This window comes from Oryzias melastigma, linkage group LG5 (assembly GCF_002922805.2).
Source record: "Oryzias melastigma strain HK-1 linkage group LG5, ASM292280v2, whole genome shotgun sequence".
Classification (NCBI taxonomy): domain Eukaryota; kingdom Metazoa; phylum Chordata; class Actinopteri; order Beloniformes; family Adrianichthyidae; genus Oryzias; species Oryzias melastigma.
This window is the reverse complement of record NC_050516.1, coordinates 14,978,187-14,998,946: the sequence shown is the minus strand read 5'-3', so window position 1 is coordinate 14,998,946 and position 20,760 is coordinate 14,978,187. Positions and strand designations below refer to the sequence as shown.

Here is a 20,760-nt window from a genome sequence, read left to right as displayed (position 1 = left end):
GGGGGGGGGGGGGGTTACGACACTGTCCTTTGCAGATAAGTACTGTTTGAACAGAAAGAATTCCCAAAATGATGGTGGCATTTCCCCCAGCATACTTGTTTCCACCTTGTGCACAAGAAACTTTGCTTGTTAGTGTGTTCTCACCTGACAAAAGTACATTATGTAAATAGAGCAAACAGATTCTATTCAGTTTTATGGTTTTTTTCTATTCATTTTTATTTGAATTATGTTAGTAATACATTTTGTGCACAATATACTTTTAAATTGCACATTGGCACTTTGCACTTTCATTTTCAATTTTCAATGTTTATGTTTATGCTTCTTTTTGCTCATATGAACCAATTAGTGTCTGTAACTTGCAGATGTCATGAACCAGACTGCACTTCAGCCAAAGCCTTACATTTTTCTGAGGAAAGGCAGAAAACATGTTTTTTTTCTTAAACATGTTTGGCTCTATTATGTTTAGTTGCCAACTCCAAAATCAGTATATCTTATAGATAATACATCTTTTTTGCTACTGAAAATTTTAAATGGTACTACAAACTAGTATTTTGGAGGGAAACATGTAAAATTATTATTTGTTGTTTTTTCTAAGGGAAAAATAATGTCAAAAACAATGTCAACTTTAAAAATGTAAAGTGTATAATAAAGAAATAAAAATGAGTTGTATCAAAGCGGGAATTGGAAGTTTTCCTGAAATTCTTTCTCTGCAGATGCATCTGGTATAAAGAATCCGACTCGTTACATTCAGAGAAAACACTTTTGAGTGTTTATTTCCTTATCAAGATCTTTGTTAGTTCCCATCTATGTGGACACTAATTGGATTCTTCCAAAGGCCTGTTTCAAAGATTGAAAACATTCAACAAAAATTGCATTTGCAAAATTAACAGACATCATTACATACAATTATGCTCATATACATCACTTTAATCAAAATTAAAATAAAAAATACTAGTATTAAAAAAATACACAATTTTTATGACATTATAGTTGTTGATAGTTTCTGTGAAGCTCTGAGAATTTTGTAAAAAGTTAGCTCCTCTATAGGGAATCAATCCTTTCTACAAAAGAGTTTAAGATTATTTTTTTAAAGTTTTGTAAATGATTTTTTTAGATATAAAAATGAGTTGTATTTTTGTTGTTATATTGATAAGTAAATTATGCTGCTGCATAATGTGATCATTCCACTATGGACAGACCCAATCTTGTCTGATTGTGGAGGTTAAGGCAGGGTTGGGTGTGGATGGGAGATCTAGAACTACTATAGAGTTACTGTGGTCAGATATTTCCATATATGCCAACTACGAATAAATGCACGAGTTTGGGTCGGAAAGGGAATCCATCATAACATTGAAGCCAAATCACCTGTGAAAAACATGGGGCGATCTACTGTGGTGACCCCTGAAGGAAGTAGCCAAAAATATAAAATGTTGCTAGAAAGATGCATTTTCTGACAACAAAAGTGGCTTAGACCAATTTCATTATTATATTATGGCATAAGCATCATATATCATACACCAGGTGTCTGAGTCACTGAGCCTTTGGGAAAACCTCTCATGGGAGATCAGGTCTCTGATTGGTCAGAACATACATGAGCTGAGGAGGAAGTCTCTGAATCTTTGGTTTTGAACTTTTATTGATTTACAGGAAAACACACACAAAAAAAAGAAAAAAATTAAAGCAGCAGGTTTGAAGACACCATGCTGAACCCGACAGAGCTTTTGTGGCACCAGTGAAGATTTAAAGCTTTGACCTGTCCAGCAAAAATGATCCATGTTCAGTCTGTGTGTAAAAAAACATGCATGTGACATTTGTCTGGTTTATTTTTCTGAACAGGAGCTGGGATCAGGTGAAGTCCCGGTTGGTGAGGATCATGGGAGCCACCAGGGTCCAGATATAGAGGGCCAAACACAGCCAGCTGGAGGAGATCTTCACCCACACTGTGGGCCACTTGCTGGTTATCGTGTAGTCTGTGTCTGGACTGCAGAGAGGGAAAAGAACCGTTTCTGTTTACCCCTCTCATCTTGATTGGACAGAATGGGGTGGGGGTGGGGGCACTGACCTGTACCAGTTGGTGAGGATCATCATGATGTAGAGTGAGGCCAGAAAGAGCATGAAGTGGAAGAAGGAGTAGCTGTACTGGACCATTTCCCGTTCGTTGTCCTCCACCCGTCGGAGAGACATGGACTCGTCAGACAGCTCGCTGCTGCCTCCCCCCTCCGCCAGGATGGCAGAGTCTTTGGAGGCCATGGTCAGCTTGTTGACTTGGGTTGTGTTGGATGATCGGATGCTGCGAATGAACGGAGACTCAATGAAGGCTCAGGATTCAACAAAACACTCTCCTCTAACACTTTAGCTGGTGATTGCTGAAGATTTATCCCCCATTAGGCTCTTTACAATAAAACATTTAACAAACAAAAAGATTCATCAGCTTTGAAGGGCTGGGTCTCCAAAATAACACACCTGAAAAAAGAGGGGGGTATTTTCTCATTCACACACCACTTCCAGAGCTCAGCGTTTCACCTGTTTGGGTATTTACCTGGAGTACAGAATGCACAGAACAAATATGACGAGCCCAACGATGCTCTGAGCGTCCCACCACTGCAGATACGGGGACGTCGGGACGGGCTCCTCTGTGAGGAGGATCACCACGGCCGTCTGGTTCTCGATTTCCAAAGGCGGGGGTGTCGGGGAGGCAATCTGCTGGATAATGCTGAGCAAACTGGGGTTGCATTCTCTGTCTAAGGAAAAAAGACAATCAAGATCGTCTAAAGACAATAGTTTTCACTGAGGTTTTACTTTCACTGATGAAATAAAAAGTTCAAACATCTCTCTGTTTCAGGTTCTGTTTTCAGGGCAGGATGAAGGGACAACTTCAGTCTTTTCTTTTCCTTAATTCCACAAAGCCAAAAGGGAAAGGGGAGGGAATGACACTGACTAATCAGAAGACATCTACCTGTGTTCCTGCCTCCCAAACATCTAAAACACAGATTTAATTCAGTTAATTTGATTTATTAAGCACCAGTTCAGAACTGGAGTCACCTGAAAGATTTTCACAACAACTGAAAGAGAAACTTTCCTTCTTGCTCAAATCAGTAAATCCTATCGATCTTTATTCTTATTTGCACACTCACAAAAAACACTAGAACGCCCAATTCTGTCAGGAGGGGGGAGTATGCAGATCACTTTATAGCTTTTATGGTCATGGAGGTGTGGCTCGTGTTCTGTTTGTGGTATGCGCATCCTTCTAGATGAGGTGTTCAGTCAATAATGCCTCTCAAACAAGGTCATCTTGTCGCTCAGTAGAGAAGATGTCCAGACTAAACCTGTCCTTCAAAAAGTCACAACATGGAACTTACTTTCAACAGTTTGTTTCATTAGACTTAAATCCTGTAAAAGGCATTACTTGTAGGTAACATAAGCAATATGTATAACTATGAGAGCACGAAGCTACGTTCACACCAAGCTCGGAAACACGCATTCAAGGGACCATTTTCAATGAAAAGTCCATGTAAACGCGCATATATGAACGTTTTGGGGTTCTGCATTGAAAACTCTGGTGTTCACATGTAGCTAAATAGGTTTTCAAGAATGTTTTATGATCTATGTACAAAACGTGCAGCCAGTCAATGTGTGTTGAAAGTTAAACCAGGTCAAACTTTGACCAATCAGGGACTCAGATTTGGTAGTCAAGAATCAAGAATCAAGAAAAGCTTTATTAATCCCGAAGGAAATTTAAAAGCGGCCAGCTGACGTTTGGATGACTTTCCTTTAAATTCATGGAAGTGCGACAGGTTGGAAATTGATCACTGACGAAAAATTAATAATTATGGCGAGGTTACAGGGAGAAGAGATAAAGAAGGGGGAGGAGTTTAAGTATTTAGGGTCAACAGTACAAAGTAATGGAGAGTGTGGAAAAGAAATGAAGAGGAGAGTGCAAGCAGGTTGGAATGGGTGGAGAAAAGTGTCAGGTGTGATGTGTGACAGAAGAGCTTCAGCACAAATGAAAGGAAAGGTGTACAAGACTGTGGTGAGACCAGCCATGTTGTTTGGACTAGAAGCAGTGGGACTGAAGAAAAGACAGGAAGCAGAGCTGGAGGTAGCAGAGATGAAGATGCTGAGGTTCTCTTTGGGAGTGACCAGGATGGATAGGATCAGGAATGAATACATCAGAGGGACAGCACATGTTAGAGGTTTTGGAGATAAAGTCAGAGAGGCCAGACTGAGATGGTTTGGACATGTTCAGAGGAGAGACAGTGAATATATTGGTAGAAGGATGCTAAGTCTAGAGCTGCCAGGAAAGAGGTCTAGAGGAAGACCAAAGAGGAGGTTTATGGATGCAGTGAATGAAGACATGAAGGTGGCTGGTGTTAGAGTGGAGGATGCTGAAGACAGGCTTAGATGGAGGAAACTGATTCGCTGTGGCGACCCCTGAAGGGAAAAGCCGAAAGGAAAAGAAGAAGATGGCTTGGGTCCGGTTTGGATGAAAGTCTTTCTTATATAGGAGTAAATCTGTAAAAGAAAAAGTCTGGAGCACGATTTACAGCAACGCTTTGACATTTCCAACCAAGCCTCTTTCCACAGGTGGCAGACATGTGCTAGGAAACAGTAGAAAAACATATAGAAAGAAGTCCTTCCCTGTTAGTCCATTGTGAACATATGGGTTTTTTTTATATGTAAAACTCCATGCAGAAATAAGACATCTTCACGCACATATCAAGCATTCCCCTGAGACAATTCAAACCCCCGCGAGCGGTTTCTGCTCCTGCACACTCGTTTTTGAACCTCCCACAAGCAGAAAAAGTCACAGTGCACAAGAGCCTGTCTACTTCTGCATCCGTGAGCTGGTCCCTCAGAACACCTTGGCCTAAATAAATGTGTGTAGATTAGAATTTACCAACCTCGCGGTTATTTGGCCTGGTAAAATAATAATAACGAGGTTGAACATTGGCAGGTCTATGATGAAACTCTGGTTAAGTCTTCTAGATTGTCAGCAAAAGTATTTATCCCCCCAAAAAAATGATTTTAGGATTACATGGATAAGACTGAGTTGAAGCCAAACATTTAAACAAGAAAATTTGTCACAATTTGAAGGTTGCTGGAACGGATGGTACAGTTTGACTTGGTAAACAAAAATAGAGTGGATCCTGCAAAACTGCTGATGATCTGAGTGTAACACGCCAAGAAACAGAACTTATAAGGCGTGAAAATGACAAATTCTGGCAATCATTCACAAGTTTTGTACAATAACGGCTGAAGATGAAATGTCGATTCACTAGAACCCTTAGAGTTATGGGGTGGCTCACCAGGCTCGTTGGTCATGGCAGACCAGGTCAGAAACATGGTGTAGAGGGTGATGAAGGAGGACTGCAGCAGACCTGAGCGCGGCTGAAACTCCTGCAGGTGCAAACAAGACAGGACTTCATCAATCTGCATTTGAGGGTATGAAGATCCTCAAAGAAAAGAGTTGTACTCTGATTTTCTATGAAAGGAAAAATCAGAAGTCTGGTTTGCTGCTGTACCTGGACTTTACGCAGAACAGAGACTAGAGAGGCCACGATGCACAAGAACGAGTTAAAGCAGATGAAAAACTTGTTGATGAAGCACTGGTCAGGTTTGGTGTAGAAGACAAAGAAAAGCACGACTGCAGTCAGCGACAGGCCGTAGTTCAGAATGGTGACAGACAGCAGAGCTGAGAACAGAAAGAAAATGAGAACATGAAAATCTTTACTTTAGCCACCAGAGACCTTTTTTTTAAAACATGAGGTGGAGCTCACCAACCTGCATACCAGCCTCTGAAACTGCCGCTCTCCATCTTCTGCATCCAGGATTCATTCCAAGAGTGAGCAAAGTCCACCAGCAGCACCAGCTGGATCAGGATGAAGAAGAAAGCTCCACAGGAGCCTACAACAAACCACGCTGCAGAGGCACAAGTAAACTTTAGCCACTTTTCCGGCACGGCCCAACTAACCAAAACTCTCAACTTCTTACTGTAGGTGAAAGGCCCGTCAGGAATGTTAAAGGCACCGACCGTGATGGCCACCAAGGCAACAAACTTGAAGAACCAAAACCTGAAAACAGACTGCATGTAACTGCAACAATTTGACAAATGTTTTCTGATGAGTGAACCTCAAACATGGACCAGGCCTTCAACCAAACACCTGTTGAACAGATTGTGAAGTTATGAAGGTTCATGATGTGACTGCTAAAAACTTCTGCTTAAAAACAGACCAACAAATCCGGTTTGTTTGTGTTTTGTTAAACTTCTTGTGATCTATTGATCATGTCTGGATTATTGGGAGTTTATTCATTTTTCTCTAAATCTATCATGGCCTACATTTTGCCTTTCAGAACTGCACAGCTTCTCTGGATTCTTTGTGTTTTGTTGTCATCAATTAATTAATCAATCAGCCAATCAAAACCTTAATTTTATGGCATTCTTAATACAGATCAAATAGACAACTTTCACCTCCTTTGACAGATGTGGAGCCATTCTTTTAGGCCTCTGTGGGGAACTTACCCATTGTGGATTGAAGCACGGAGGTCCCTGCTGGTCTTGATGTTAACCATAAGAATGGAGAACCCCAGAAACCACAAACTCATGCCGCAGCAGACGCGGTACACCGCTTTATAACCCACAAGCATCTCACACTGCAGGTGGGCCTGGAGAACGGGAAGATGGGGGCTCGCTCCGTCTTCACAGAAACCTGGAATCTGCAGGAAATCACAAGGGAGAGTCGGGTTTGTTCCTGAAGGAAACCTGAGGCACTTAACTGCATTTTTGGCAACAGCTGAGGAAACATTAAAGGAAATTTTAAAAGCTATAATTTAAAAAAAATCTAATTCCTTGCATTATGCTGCATGAGCTAAAGTAGTTCAGCACAGACCCAAAAAGAGTTACTTCAGGGAAAAACCTTCCAGCCCCAAAAGCTCCAAAAGTTAAGTTATAAAGACAAAAAAAACACACAAAAAAAGTTCCAAACTGTTAGAAAGAATGACTACTATATAAACACTGAGACATCTGTATTTCTAACTGGATAAAAACAAAATCACTTAAAGGAATTTTGTTTATAAAGTTAGAATGACTGAAAATTTGAATATTTGATGATCCAGTTACCAGGCAGAACTCTGAACTGATGTCATCAGCTCGGTTCATTAACATTACATCTATCGAAACCTTTGAAAACTCGGAAATGGTCTAAAATTTTTATTTAAAAACGTGACTGTGTAAGAAAACCATAAAGGGAAATTACAAGAATTAAGGCTTTCAAAGGATTTGAGAGTTTCCTTATAAATTACTACAATTTTATACAAAAAATGGGGCAATGTGGGGAAACAAAACCAAGGATCCACCATTTAGGAATTTACCAGTACCTGCTTTCATTAAAATTCATTGTAAAAATAGATTAAATTGTTTACTTCATTGAGATTTATCAGCTGGTTTGACATAAATGAATCTGCATTCAGGCCTGCAAAGTTCTACTACAAATACAGAATTCAAGCAGCTTCTTATTATGATGAACTGACAGAGAGAGGGTTAAGCTGGTACAAGAGTTGTGTTAGCCACAGGCTCACACACACAAACCTTTTAACCTTGAAGATGAAAACATACCAAAGTACACATCCCACCTGAAGCTTTCAAGCCATGAGCGGCTTTGAACAAAGATTTAATTCAAGTTCATCCTTGAAGTTAGGAACGGACTGTTAAAGAAGATGTGAAACATCCCAGTGGAGGAGTCTGTTGGCAGTTATTTAAAAATCTGCATGGCAGCAGGAAAAAGGGAGTTAGTGTGGGAGAGCCGCCTTTATCCTGCAGTGTGTTGTGTCCAAGAATGGGACTAACCCAAGTACCAACAATAGTAAAGGTGAGTTTAGAGGGGTTTTTTTCTTATGATAATAAAACTATTGTGACTTTGTCACATTGTACATTTCTGGGTCATTTAAAGATTAAAACAAATGTTGGAACGGAGTAAAAAACAGAGAAAAACTGGGGTAATGTGTGAAAAAAAAAAAAAGGATACCTTTTAGGAATTTGCCAGTACCTGCTTTCACTAATATTCACTGTAAAAATAGATCAAATTGTTTTACTTCATTGAAATTTATCAGCTGGTTTGACTTTTTTTTTCTAATTTAATGCCACTCTTAGCCAGTTCAGTGGCCATATGGTAGAGTATCCACCCTGAAACTGAAAGGTCGTGAGTTCGAATCCCACCAGAGCCATACCAAAAGACTCTAAAAATGGAACCCAGCAATCCTCGTAAATCCCATAAAGTATTTTCTTTCTTTCTTGTACTTTTTATTGAAATGAAATTGGGATTAGTACCCTTTTGAGCTGCTGATCAACCCCCGGCGACAGCATGATGCAGGAGACGACCGTGCCCAGCAGCAGGATGAAGGCGTAGACGACCCTGGTGACCGAGGAGTTCCTGCCTCTGGGACAGCAGCGGCAAACCGGACAGGTGGCGTTGCTGCACATGCATGGCATCTGGATGAAAACCACAGGAGCTATCATGAAAAAAAACATCTGCAAATAGGAGATGAGTGTACAGGAACACAACTTTATGTCCAAAGACATTCCAAGAACAATCTTAGACTAAAGTAGGGTTTGTCAGACAGCCTGAAAAATATGTCTAATAGTATATCTGCACACCTTTCTCATGTCACCAAGATTTTGTTATTTTAATGTTTTAAAAATAATGAATACTTTAAAATAGATTTTCAGGTAGGAGGGAAATTAGAACTTGTTACCTATTTTAGGACACCCCACATTAAAATAGACAAACTTACTGTTTAAACTGGATTTTGGAGGGAATATCAATCGCAAAACTGGGCAAAAGAGTTAAGGAACGTGAAAAGTTTAATTTAAACCTTATGTAATTCTCTGCTACACCTTAAAAAAAACATGCTTAAAGACCCATTCTGATGAAAATGGCCTTTCTGAGTATTTCTTTATTCAAATTGCTATGAATCAGAAACAGACAAAAAATGCAATTGGAAAAAAGCTGATTTGTGATGCTCAGCAACGAGGGGAGGAAAGGGGGCGGGGTTGCTCCCTGCCAAAAAAAAAAAAAAAAAAAATTTAAACTACCACGGCTCTGCAAAAACTATATCCTGGAAAATGACAACATTAGATTGACTTAGAAACAAGAAATCAGTCACAAAATTATAGTTAAAGAAGAATCTTGCGTCATTTTCAACAATCTAAAACTCCCAGTAGAACCTGAATGTTTCCTAACAATCACAGCTGATGAGATATCTTTAGACCTGAGTGAAGGTTTGACAAACGGAAGATCTGCAGATAAATTTTGCAGACGAAATTTGAACATTTTAATTTTGCAGTTGCCATAATCAAAACCTTGCAGTGTTACTGCAACAGTTTTCTAACCTTGTTTGGTCATGAGCTTCAGGGATGAGGAAAAGACTGAAGTTATAAATTTCTTCTGAAGGGCAGGTGGATTTGCTCTGAGTGTCCGGGAGAGGAGGTCATTTATCTGGGTTTGTTCTCCTCCACATCAGATGGAGCCCGCTGAGGTGGTCAGGATGTCTCCTGATCTTCCCCCATGGCATGGGGATGTAAGGCAGTTCTTACATCCAGAGCTTCTATCTGTCAGCTGGGTGGGGAAACTCTTCAGACGAGATGCAGAAAAAACTGGAGAGAAGGAGGTCTAAAGTTCTCTGAACGTTAGGGAATCCCGCCTTTTCTTCTGTACCGGGATCTTCTTTCTTTTAGCGATGTGTGCTCCTTTTTTCAGCATCAACTGGGTGATGTCAATAGATAAGGAGACCCGAGATTGTCAACAAGTTAATTCCTCTGCCGGGCAGACAAAGTCGGCTTACTTCCCTCACAGTCTGGGACGCGGGAAGCCATGCTGGAAAACATGAGGTGGGAAAAGGCTTCAGCCTTGCCTGAACCACGAGGAAAATCCTGAAATGAGTTCATTTGAATGAAATTGAAGAAAACTGTGTCAAAATCTAATAGAGTTTTCTAAAAAAAAAAAAATGCCCCAAAGAAGACAGATCTATCACATTTATAACAGAAATGATGTGGAGGATAAAAGTGAGGAATACAGTTTATCTTTTTTATTGTTTAAATTTTCATCCATCTAGAACAGAGTGGAAATATTCCTCTGACCTGTCACTCTTTCAAACAGCGTTCGATGAAGCTCCTCTGTCGCACATAAACACATCCTGGACTCTCCGCGGAGTTCATGCGGCACAAACTAACCAGTTAACGCTGATAATCCAATTAAACACGTGTAAGCCAGTATGAGCAGCTGACCCAGTGTTGTGATTTTAACCCTTTCTTCTGCTGTCAAACTGGAGCAACTGACAGATTATTTTCTAAATAGTATTTCCATAAACCTAATTTTCAAGCAGCTCCTAAAAGCTCTATTGTTGTTGGGAATCATTCTCATTCTGTTTGGTTGTTCGTGATCATTAGAAATTGATCATAGATAACTTTAGTTCCTGTGGATTTTTATTTTTTTATTTTTGGAATGGTATTTATTTGATTTCTGTTTTTTATTCTTGTTTTTTTGTCTTTTTTGGGATCTGTTGAATATTTTGTTCTGCTAAAACTTTTGGAGCATACAGGAAAATGAAAAAAATAATAATAAAACACACTACATAAAATGGTAAGAATGCAGTTTTCTAAAACAAATTCAGCAGAAAAATGCATTGTCTTTTGTTTGTACTTAAATAAAAATCAGTGGTAAAATTGATTCTACTCGCTGATTGCTTGATGCATATCTTAGATCTGTTGGGTTTGTGGGAAACCAGGAGATTTCATGTGTTTAAGTCTGAAACCACAACCATCAGCAGCTATAACCCATTCATGCAGTATGTTACTAACTCAACGTAGCATTTATTTCAGGGCCCCAGTTAATTTAGCATCACCTTGAAAGGAAAACAAAAACACTGAAGAATGTTTTTATGTATAAAACTGGACATAAATTAAGGCATGAAGGGGTGAAATCCAGGTCATTATCTCATAGTAACGACTGTAAAGATTTGGGAATACACCGGTAGTATTGGTTCTGGTCCAAACTTTGGCAGCATACTGAAAGAGCCTGAAGGAGATGAACCAGCTTCTCTAAATTTGGACGTGGAATTAAGAAGTCTTGGTCTAAATTTGTTCACTGAAACTGAGGTCTGACTCAATTATGACAGCAAGACTTCGAATTTGAATTTCGGTTTTGAATCTTCAATAAATCACATTTTTTGGCCTCCTTGTTCTAAAAATAAATAAATAAATTTTAAAAAATTAAATTCCATCATTGTAAACCTAAAGGAACCTTTGCATTCAGAGTCTGACAGGGTGTGAGCCTCATAATGGTGAGTGTCGTCTGCATAACTGATATTAAAATAATTGAATGCATGATCTGACTCAGAGGGAGCATGTAAGGTTTTTTTTTTTTTTAGAAAAATGGAAATACATTTATTAGTATCTGAAGTTATTTAAGTTTTTCATAATACCATACCAAACGACATTTTATTGAAGTGTTAAACATTGTGTCATCTATTACTGATGTTTCCCTCTCACATGATCCAATATGCATCTCGATACGTGGTCCACAAACCAATACATATAAGATTCTAAATAATTTTTGTTGATAAAATACAGTCCACTTAATTATTAATTTGCCATTTAAAACTACAAATAAAAACCCCTTTTAATAAAGAAACTTTTTTTCTTACTGGCTTATTCACTTTATTTTAAGCAACAAAAACGAAATCTCTAACATAACAGCTTCAACTGGAATTGACCCAAATTGGTAGAAGCAAGCTTTTGATTGGTTACAATTTTTTTTGCTTGCATCATATATAAAAAAGATAAAGACAGCAGAGGGAACAACAGGAAGAAAAACTATGACAAAGTTTGTGAGAAATCAGTTATTTACTTCCTAATTGATTTCATACCTTCATACCAACATAATCTTGTTTGTATCTGTGGGTTTCAATTGACACTGCTGCTAGTAAATTGATTTTTTGATATGTATTCGTGTCCTTTACATTCCTTGTTTCTGCTTATGTGGCAAATTGCTGTGCAATCATCTGATCACATCCAGCTGCAGACTGGAAAAAGCAATCAGAATGTGAACCATCTCCTACACCCCCGCAAGAGGAACTGAGTGCCAGATACGCCTAAGGCATAGACTGTATATAAAATAACTTAATTTTTACAGTCTATGGCCTAAGGACATGGCTGTTCAGACTCTGAGAGAAATACTAAGCCTCACTGAAAACCTCATGCATGTAACCAGTCTGTGTGCTCCTCGCTTGAAGTAAAACTTAGGACGATACGTTAAGACTCTTAGTCTTATTGAATATTTTTGTGTGTTGGGAAACTTGGATACAAACTAACAGCAATCTTTTACAGAAAGAAAAGTTTCTCAACAAGGTTAAACAGAAGACCACGGAGAATCAAACCCTGAGGTTCTCCATGACATGGAGGCTCTCAGTACATCTAAGATCCTCACTGTGTGGACTACACATGAAAAGCCAGCCCACTTTTCCAGAGGGTATTATTTAAAACAGATTTCATAATCCATAATATCAAAGACAACACTGGGGTCAAGCAGCTGTTTTAATTAACAATACCATTGTTTTTCAGATATCATTTCTTGAGTTTTCGACCTTCTGTCATTTCCCCACCGGAACCAGAATGTATACACTGAGTTTTTCTCCTGCTAGTGTTTAACCTTCTCATGGACTATTGTATGAATTAGTTCTGCAGTAAAGATAATCAAGAATAAACCAAATTTAATCTGGCCAAAGCCAAACTCTGAATAAAAGCTGCACTGCTAAATCAATTTGAATTGCATTTCCGATAAAAGCATAAAATCAAGATTATTAGCAGTAATAAGATTATTATAAGTGACCTGTTGCAAAGAAAATAGACATTTAACAAGGTTATCTTTGCAGGAGTTACAGAAAAAAAAGTTGTCACAATAAAAAATGTGCAATTCTGATCAAAGTTGTTGATTTTTCAAAAAAGAGCTATAAATCATTTTCCTTCTATTTGCTGCTATTGCAGGAAGAGGGAACACCTATATATTTTTTTTACTAATTCTTGATAAAAAAAAGTGAAGATAGATGGAGGTGAGTCTTCAGTTGTGTTTCCTCTAATCTCCTTGGATCATTAAGGGTTAGGGAGTGTCCTGTTGTCTCTTTTTTCTGCTCGAGTCCTTTTGTCTCATGTTCTCAGTAGGAAATAAAGAATAAATTGTGACAAACAGATAAACATGGGATTTGTTCATAATTAATTTGACCTAACAAGCATAAAATTGACAGAAAAATTGTTGTTTGGGATTTTACAGGCTACGTAGAGGCATCTGTACGGTGGCCCTGCAGTACAAATCACACCAACAAGTCACTCAACACATTAAAGATAAAAAAACACTTAAAAAGCAAAACATATAATTGAAAAAAGACAACAAAATGTTTAAGGATATCATAAAAAAATCCTGAAACACAATTTAAAAAAAACGGAAGTCACCTTAGGTTAGCTCTGAAATATACCTTAAATTAGGCAACATTTCACACCAGAAGACTCTCAGGACAAAAACATTCTGTATGTTGCCAGTGTCTCTGAAAAACTCAAGAAAAATGTTGTCAAGTACCAAATGCAAATCAATTTAAAACCTAGTAACACACAGTGATAAAAACTGGTTCTCCTAAAGACCCCACACACAAAGAAGCAATGTTGTTTATGCAGACCAGTTCAGAGACGAATGCTTAGAGCTGTACATTGGAGAAACACAACAGCCTTACATAAGAGGATGTACCAACACATGAAAAACAACAGCTAAGGACGGGTTTTAGCTGTTTATTCTCATTTTCAACACAAAGAACACTCATTGAAATGTACAAACTTTTGATAGAGAGGACAATTGAAAGTCAGAGAAGAAAACACATACATGTAAATGAATCTTTCCTCAACAGAGGGGGAGGCCTCACACACAATTTGATTCCTGTTTATCATGTTGGCCTTTCATGAGTTTCAAAGAAGACCAAAACTCCAGCCAACCATACCCAACGACCCTATGATAGGGCCAAGGGGGTTACAATAGGAGAGGCGAATACTTTAATTTCTCTTCTTTGTTTCCCTTTAATGAGCCATTTGAATGCAGGAATGTGGATGTCCCACCTGGACATTAGAATATGGTGGTACACCACAATGCTCATATTGGGGGCAGGTAGGAGTAAGCTTGACGTGAGTTGCTTTAGAAATCTATTGGGAGCTGTTCTCTTCATAAGAAACTCAAGGAGGATTTGAAAACGCACTTTATTGTTCCAGTCATCATAAATGGTCTCAACACCCAGAATATGGGATTGGAAAACAGTATTTGCAAATTGATAATAAATAAATACATAATTTTTAAAAATTGTTAAACTGTCACTTGGTCTCCCCTTGTTTCTGCATCATCTACACACCAGGGTTTCTTACAAAGGGCACAGTATGAAAAAAGGACCAAAATACCCACTTTGTAAATAACACAGACTGCTCATTCTCATGCACTGTGGGAGAGTTGTAAAAATCCTACTTGATTTTATTTGCTACATTTTATTTTTTTAATATGGTGTATTTAATTTGTTTTACTCTGCATTTTTTAATTTACTGTAGACTTATTAAATTCTTTTTGATAAAAGTTTTCTTTGACATTACCAAATTTGACCCTTTGAAAGTCTGAAGGCACGAGTGCTGTGTAGCACTTCTCAACACAGTGTGCTTTGACTTCAGTTTTATCTACCTTCATTTACCTTTTTTAAAACTTTTTTCCAACAGACACAAAGCATCCAGGTGAAACAACAAAAAAGAACATAAATGAATAAAAATCCACGTTAAAATAGAAAATGTAAATGCAGGCCTACAGGGTGGTGGAGCAGTGGGTGTGGCTATGAATGATGACAAGACTAACCCAAGGAGGATAAATAGCTTGCTCACAAACACATTCAGATACAGGTACAAGATGCCGAAATCCTACAAGACTCAGCGAGATTTGGAAAGGATCCTGAGAGATGTGAATCCTTGGGACTCTGATGGAGAAGACATTTCACTTCAGCCAAGTTCAGACTCTGAAACTTCTTCTGGTAAGATTTCTTTTTTTTTCTGTTGATTATGGCATTGAGGATGTTGATAGAGAAGTGCAGATATGGTCAGAGAAAACTACACTGTGTCTCTGTATATCTGAAGAGAGCTTTTGACAGGGTGCCCAGAGAGGAATTTCGGTAGAACTGTGGTAAACGAGGAAGTGACAGCAAAGTGGCATTACATCAAGGATCAGCTCTGAGCAACTCCTTCCCATTTGCAATGGTGATGGACAGGATGAAAGAATCATCATGGACTATGATGCTTGCAGATATTGTGATTTGTAATGAGATCAGGGCATAGGTGGAGTTGGAGCAAGAGAAGTGGACGTTTCCCTGGAAAGAGAGGCATGAAGGTTAGCTGTAGTAAGACAGGGTACATGTGTGTGAATGAGAGAGACCAAAGTGGAAGAGGGAGGCTACAGGGAGAAGAGAAGGTGAAGGATTTTACCTAAGAAAGGTAGACATACTGTGTGTCCAGGAGACCAGGTGGAAAGGTAGCAAGGCTAGAACCTTAGAAGCAGGGTTCAAGTGAAATGAAGTAGGAGTTATATTAAAGGAGGAGTTTGTTAGGAGTGTTGTGGAGGTAAGAAGAGTGTCGGAGTGATGAGTCTGAAGATAGAAATGGAGGGTGTGATGTTCAATATTGTTAGTTGGTATGCCCCACAGCTAGGATGTGAGCTGGAAGAGAAGGATAAATACTGATTTTAACTCTTTAGGGTCAACAGTACAGAGCACATGTTAGATGTTTTGGAGATAAAGTCAAAGAGGTCAGACTCAGATGTTTTGAACATGTCCAGAGGAGACAGTGAATTTATTTGTAAAAGCAGTTTAGAGCTGCCAGGAAAGAGTAATTGAGATGTGTTGGACTCCTCATTCAAATAGATTTAACTGGTTAAGGTTTTTATTGCTCATATCGTTGCTCACATCTCAAAAATGTGATTATCCTGCAGATGAGGAAACTTCACAGCCGCAAAAAAAGAGAAGTCAGTTGGACACACAGACTCAGACAACCGAGAATGCAAAAGATGGCACATTGTGGCTTAAAGAACAGGTCGGACGCCCTTTCCATCAAAGCCCGATTACACCTTACACCTCAGACGGAGAGCCAACGGCTTCAGTCAAAACTATGGTGATGAGTCGTTTGCAGAGTTTCCTCTGCTTCATCACTCTAGACATGCTTAAGAACATTCAGCAGTGGACTGTTCAGCATGGATGCCAGACACAGCATGAGAGTTGGGTCATGGCCCTCCCTGAACTGATGGCATTCATTGCTATCCTTCTCCTGCGTGGGATCATCAAACTCCCATCAGTACGTGATGCATGGTCAGCAAAAATGGGAAATCCACTGATCATTGGCATTATGACCCGAAACCGTTTCCAAAACATCATGAGACATCTACGTTTTGATGACAAGGACACACGCAGTGAACGAGTTGAGACTGACCGGTTTGCTGCAATCTCAGATATTTGGAAGTCTTTTGTTGCCAACTGCATCAAATCATACAACCCAGGCAGATACATCACCATTGATGAGCAACTTTTCCCAACAAAGACTCACTGCTGCTTCCTTGAGTACAGTGCAACAAAACCTGGCAAGTTTGGCATCAAGTTCTGGGTGGCTTGTGACTTGAAATCTAAGTATGTGTGCAACATCATCCCGTGTCTTGGCAAAGACCCCAATCGCCCCACAGGGGAAAACGTGGTGATGAAGCTAATGGAACCCTTCCTGGACAAAGGAAGAACTGTTACCACAGACAATCTCTTCACATCGCTGTCACTTGCACAACAACTACTCAGTCGGAAGACCACCTTCATTGGGAAAATCAATAAGCTTCGCCGTGAAGTTCCAGAATCAGCCAAAACCACTTTGGACTGGAATGAATTCAGCACTCAGGTATGTTGCAAATATTTTTTACATTGCACTATTATATATTTTTATTCTTGTTTTGAGCTTGAGTGTCATCATGGCGTCTGTAAGTGCCACTAAAACATTTTATTTCTTCTTATTTATAAGGTGTTTTCAGCCTCTGATGTCACCTTGACGGTTTATGCACCCAAACGAAGAAAGACAGTGTGCATCCTCAGCAGCCTGCACAGTGTGGTCGAGACTGGGGATAACTGGAAAAAGAAGCCGAACACCGTGACTGACTACAATAGCTGCAAGTCTGGTGTTGATGCAATGGACCAAATGGTGCGAGAGTACACTGTGCGCTCAGGAACACGCCGATGGCCAGTTGCTGTGTTCTACAACATGGTTGACATTGCGGCGCTGAATGCACATGTGCTTTACCAACAATGCACTGGGCTAGAGGAGAGACGAGTAGACTTTTTGGTGGAACTTGCAAAGGAGCTTGCCCAAACACATGTGGAAGACAAGAAGGTGAAGAAGGAAAACCTACTTCGGCAAGAACCCCCCACACCTGGTCAGGGGAAGAGGGCAATGTGTCAGGTGAACAGCCGATGCAAGAGCAATCACGCTACCGTGCGTTGTGTTGATTGTTACAAATACACATGTGGCAAATGCAGAAAGGAAGTAGAGTGGCAGTGTCAACCCTGTTCAGACAGAGAATAGGGTTGAAGAGTTGAAAGACTTGTCATTTTCAGCATTTCCTTTGTCAGATATGTAACATGTGAGTACATGTAACAGTTTTTATGGCCTAAATGTTTTACATATGTCATTTAAATCTGCATCAGAAATAAACTTAAAAAGAAAAAAGGGAAATGTTTCAACCTCTGACTGAAATAGGAAAAATATAATCCCAAAAGTGGAGTTTTTATTACTGATTGCAACCTGTAAGACAAACCAGTGGGATACATTTTTACGCACTAATTTGAAATCTCTACGTCTTTCTCCATAAATTCCAACAAACAGATTATTTTTAGGCAACAATTTTTCTAATGTTTAGAGTAAGTTCCTTATTTACAGAACAATAGTGACTATAATGTTGTAGAAGGTTTGGGCTTTTCACACTTAAGTGAGTTTGTTAGTCAGCACTAACCCAGCCATTTGGCTGCTCTCTGGGCATTATAGGTAGAAAAGTTAAATGGGTTGGCTGTGGAAAACCGAAAGGAATTTACAGAAATCAAAGTAAAATGTTAAAAATTGCAATGGAGAAAGAAACAGGAAAAAAGTTGGGGCATGGCTAACTAGATGATGATATTTAGTATCAACTCATAATAAATACCTTTTTTTTGCCACATTCTTTTAATTGAATTTTCAAAAGAAAAAAATAATTTACATTTCACTTAATTCATCATTTACAAAAAATACTAATTTTTTTAACAGTGTTTAAAATAATTTCAATATTTTTTTCTTATTCTCAGTCTTATTTCAACAACCCCACCCCAAGAACAAGAGTGTCTCTCCTTAAACTTTGACAACAGTATAATTATATACTGAACAAGCTAAAACGTAAAATAGATGTCTGATATGTCATCCAAAAAGTGATCAATTTTCTATTCCTGCAAGGGGATACTTTTTACAAAATGAATGTAAAGCTGAAATATATTTCCCAATTCTTCTTTGTCTTTTAAAATATATGTAATTCTTTCTAAAGTGACACCTGACAACATTTGTTGAAACCATTAAACTATGCTTGGACTGTAAATGTGTTTCTGATGTTTGGAAAGAAAATTCACATTTTTTCATGTGATCATCCAAGAAAACTTGATACTGGAAATCAATACATCAAGGATGTCCAATAATACCTACTTTTTTCAAGTTTCTTATTGTGTTTATTTGCTTTTTTTACTTTTCATTCATTTTTATTGAATTTCTTGTTTTCCAGAATGTTTCATTTTATTTTGATGTAATTATCGTTGCGATCTGTTTTTGTAATGTTGGAGTGACTCCCACCTTAGGGCCAATACACATCTGTACAGAACCCACAATTTGGTGAATCTGACTTCTCATCTTGTTGGTGAGAGCAACTGATAAACATTTGTTTTTACAGACAGTGGGAGGATCAGTAGACCATGTTTTTTATTTTATTTATTTATTTTTTCAGAACTTACAGCACAACAACTTCAGGTGATAGATTTGCTCTAGACATCAACCATTCTGATGCTTCTTTTACTGTAAAATATGCTGAAAATAACACATTAGACAAGCTAAAGATTCAAAATATGAACAAACAAAATTCTACGTAAGCTCCGTAAAGTTTTTTTTTTTATTTTATTTTTTTTTTTTACTTTAATGTACTTTTACTTGATTATGCTATTTTAAGTTGATCAAATTGCAAGAATCAACAACTATATATATTTTTTTAACTTTGAGGACAGACTTAAATGTTTGCAGGAAACAACAACAAACTGATTGACCTAAAAACTTATCTATATGAAGAGATCAGAGGATGTACATAAATATATGTGATCAGTTATCTTCAGACTTACACAGGAAGAGAGGATCCCTAATGAAGCTCCCATGATGGATCTAAGTCTGAACGGAACCGGGCGGTCCTGGGAACAGGTCTATTCCTCGAGTCCTGGTACCTGTTCTCTGTGAATCTTAGGTTTTCCGAACCCCCAGCAATTTTTTTCTCTTGTCGAGCCGCCGAGCAACACCAATCGTGACCGCTTCAGTTCCACGGATCTCCGTTGAAACACAGATGATGGAGCCTCATGCGGCTCACGAGTTCCGTTTGGCTGTAATTTCATTTTTCCGCCCCAGAGTCAGCCAGTCCGCCCGGAACTATGGAACGCAAAAAGCGCCATAACGTTTAATCCTGATTGCAACAATGATGTCAGACTAAATAGGCCTTGTTCTTCATAAAGAAATATTTATTCCAAAAAAATGTCTTTATTTTAACAAAACATAGTAAACTGCAGTTTAGATTACCCCCTCCCGAAAAGAAAAAGAAATAAATATATTCAAAATTGTAAAAAATACTGATACTGAAAATACAATTTAAAAAAAGTAAAATACCAAAGAAAATTAGTTTAAAGACATGTTTAAAAATATATATATTTATATTAATAAAATTGACAATTAAATCTTAGATTGCACTAAGGAGGTGTAAGTTTCATAGTCAAATAAATGTAAGATTGAACAAAAGCAGGACTTAGAAGTTTTCCAATTAACTATAAGCAAAGCAAAATGTCAAAACCACACAAAAATTGGGAATAATTGGATTTAAAATCTCCTTGAATCTGTTGAATCAGAAACCAACATTTTAAATATTGCACTTTTGACCTCTAGAGTCATTTTAACAAAGTGGATACATGGAGATTCACACCAAATTCATGCTGAATTGGCAGAAATTCTGGTTGGACAGTTTAAAAAGCTTTTAAGAAGTCTTTATTCTGATCTGTTTGAATCTGCTCAAGAGGAGGTTAGATCTACCAAACTTACCTACTCGTTTTTGTTTTTTGTGGAATCCATATAGAATCAGTGATCAAAGGGAAATTTATTTCTTTCTTTATTTGTTTGTTTGTTTTTAATTAGAAGACATGCATTGATTGGAACCCTGAAACTCCAGCTCCCTCTTATGGTGAGAGTGTTCATGCACAGGCACTCCTTCCTGACTGACCTTTGATTACAGTATTACAAACACTGACAGTGTTTTATCAGATTATAAAAGCTCACACTTTATGTTTTCAATACTTGTACAGTTTATAAAAGTACATAAACCATTTTATTAATATTGCAGTTCCAATACGGGGACAACA

At 38.3% G+C, this 20,760-nt stretch overlaps 2 protein-coding genes across 2 annotated transcripts; one reads left to right on the top strand and one right to left on the bottom strand.

Annotated features, from left to right (window-relative positions):
• Nucleotides 1-757: 757 nt before the first annotated feature.
• si:ch73-267c23.10 (serine incorporator 1) lies at nt 758-20,151 on the bottom strand. The gene is made up of 10 exons (XM_024269988.2): nt 19,486-20,151; nt 8,324-8,485; nt 6,521-6,714; nt 5,992-6,071; nt 5,782-5,919; nt 5,523-5,692; nt 5,307-5,397; nt 2,540-2,741; nt 2,063-2,290; nt 758-1,981 (listed from the first exon to the last, which is right to left on the bottom strand). The coding sequence occupies exons 1-10, from the start codon at nt 19,516-19,518 to the stop codon at nt 1,846-1,848; spliced, it is 1,434 nt and encodes a 477-aa protein (XP_024125756.1). The 5' UTR covers nt 19,519-20,151; the 3' UTR covers nt 758-1,845.
• Nucleotides 14,184-18,427, top strand: LOC112145008. The gene is made up of 3 exons (XM_024269987.2): nt 14,184-15,093; nt 16,044-16,987; nt 17,108-18,427. The coding sequence occupies exons 1-3, from the start codon at nt 14,901-14,903 to the stop codon at nt 17,663-17,665; spliced, it is 1,695 nt and encodes a 564-aa protein (XP_024125755.1). The 5' UTR covers nt 14,184-14,900; the 3' UTR covers nt 17,666-18,427.
• Nucleotides 20,152-20,760: the final 609 nt, after the last annotated feature.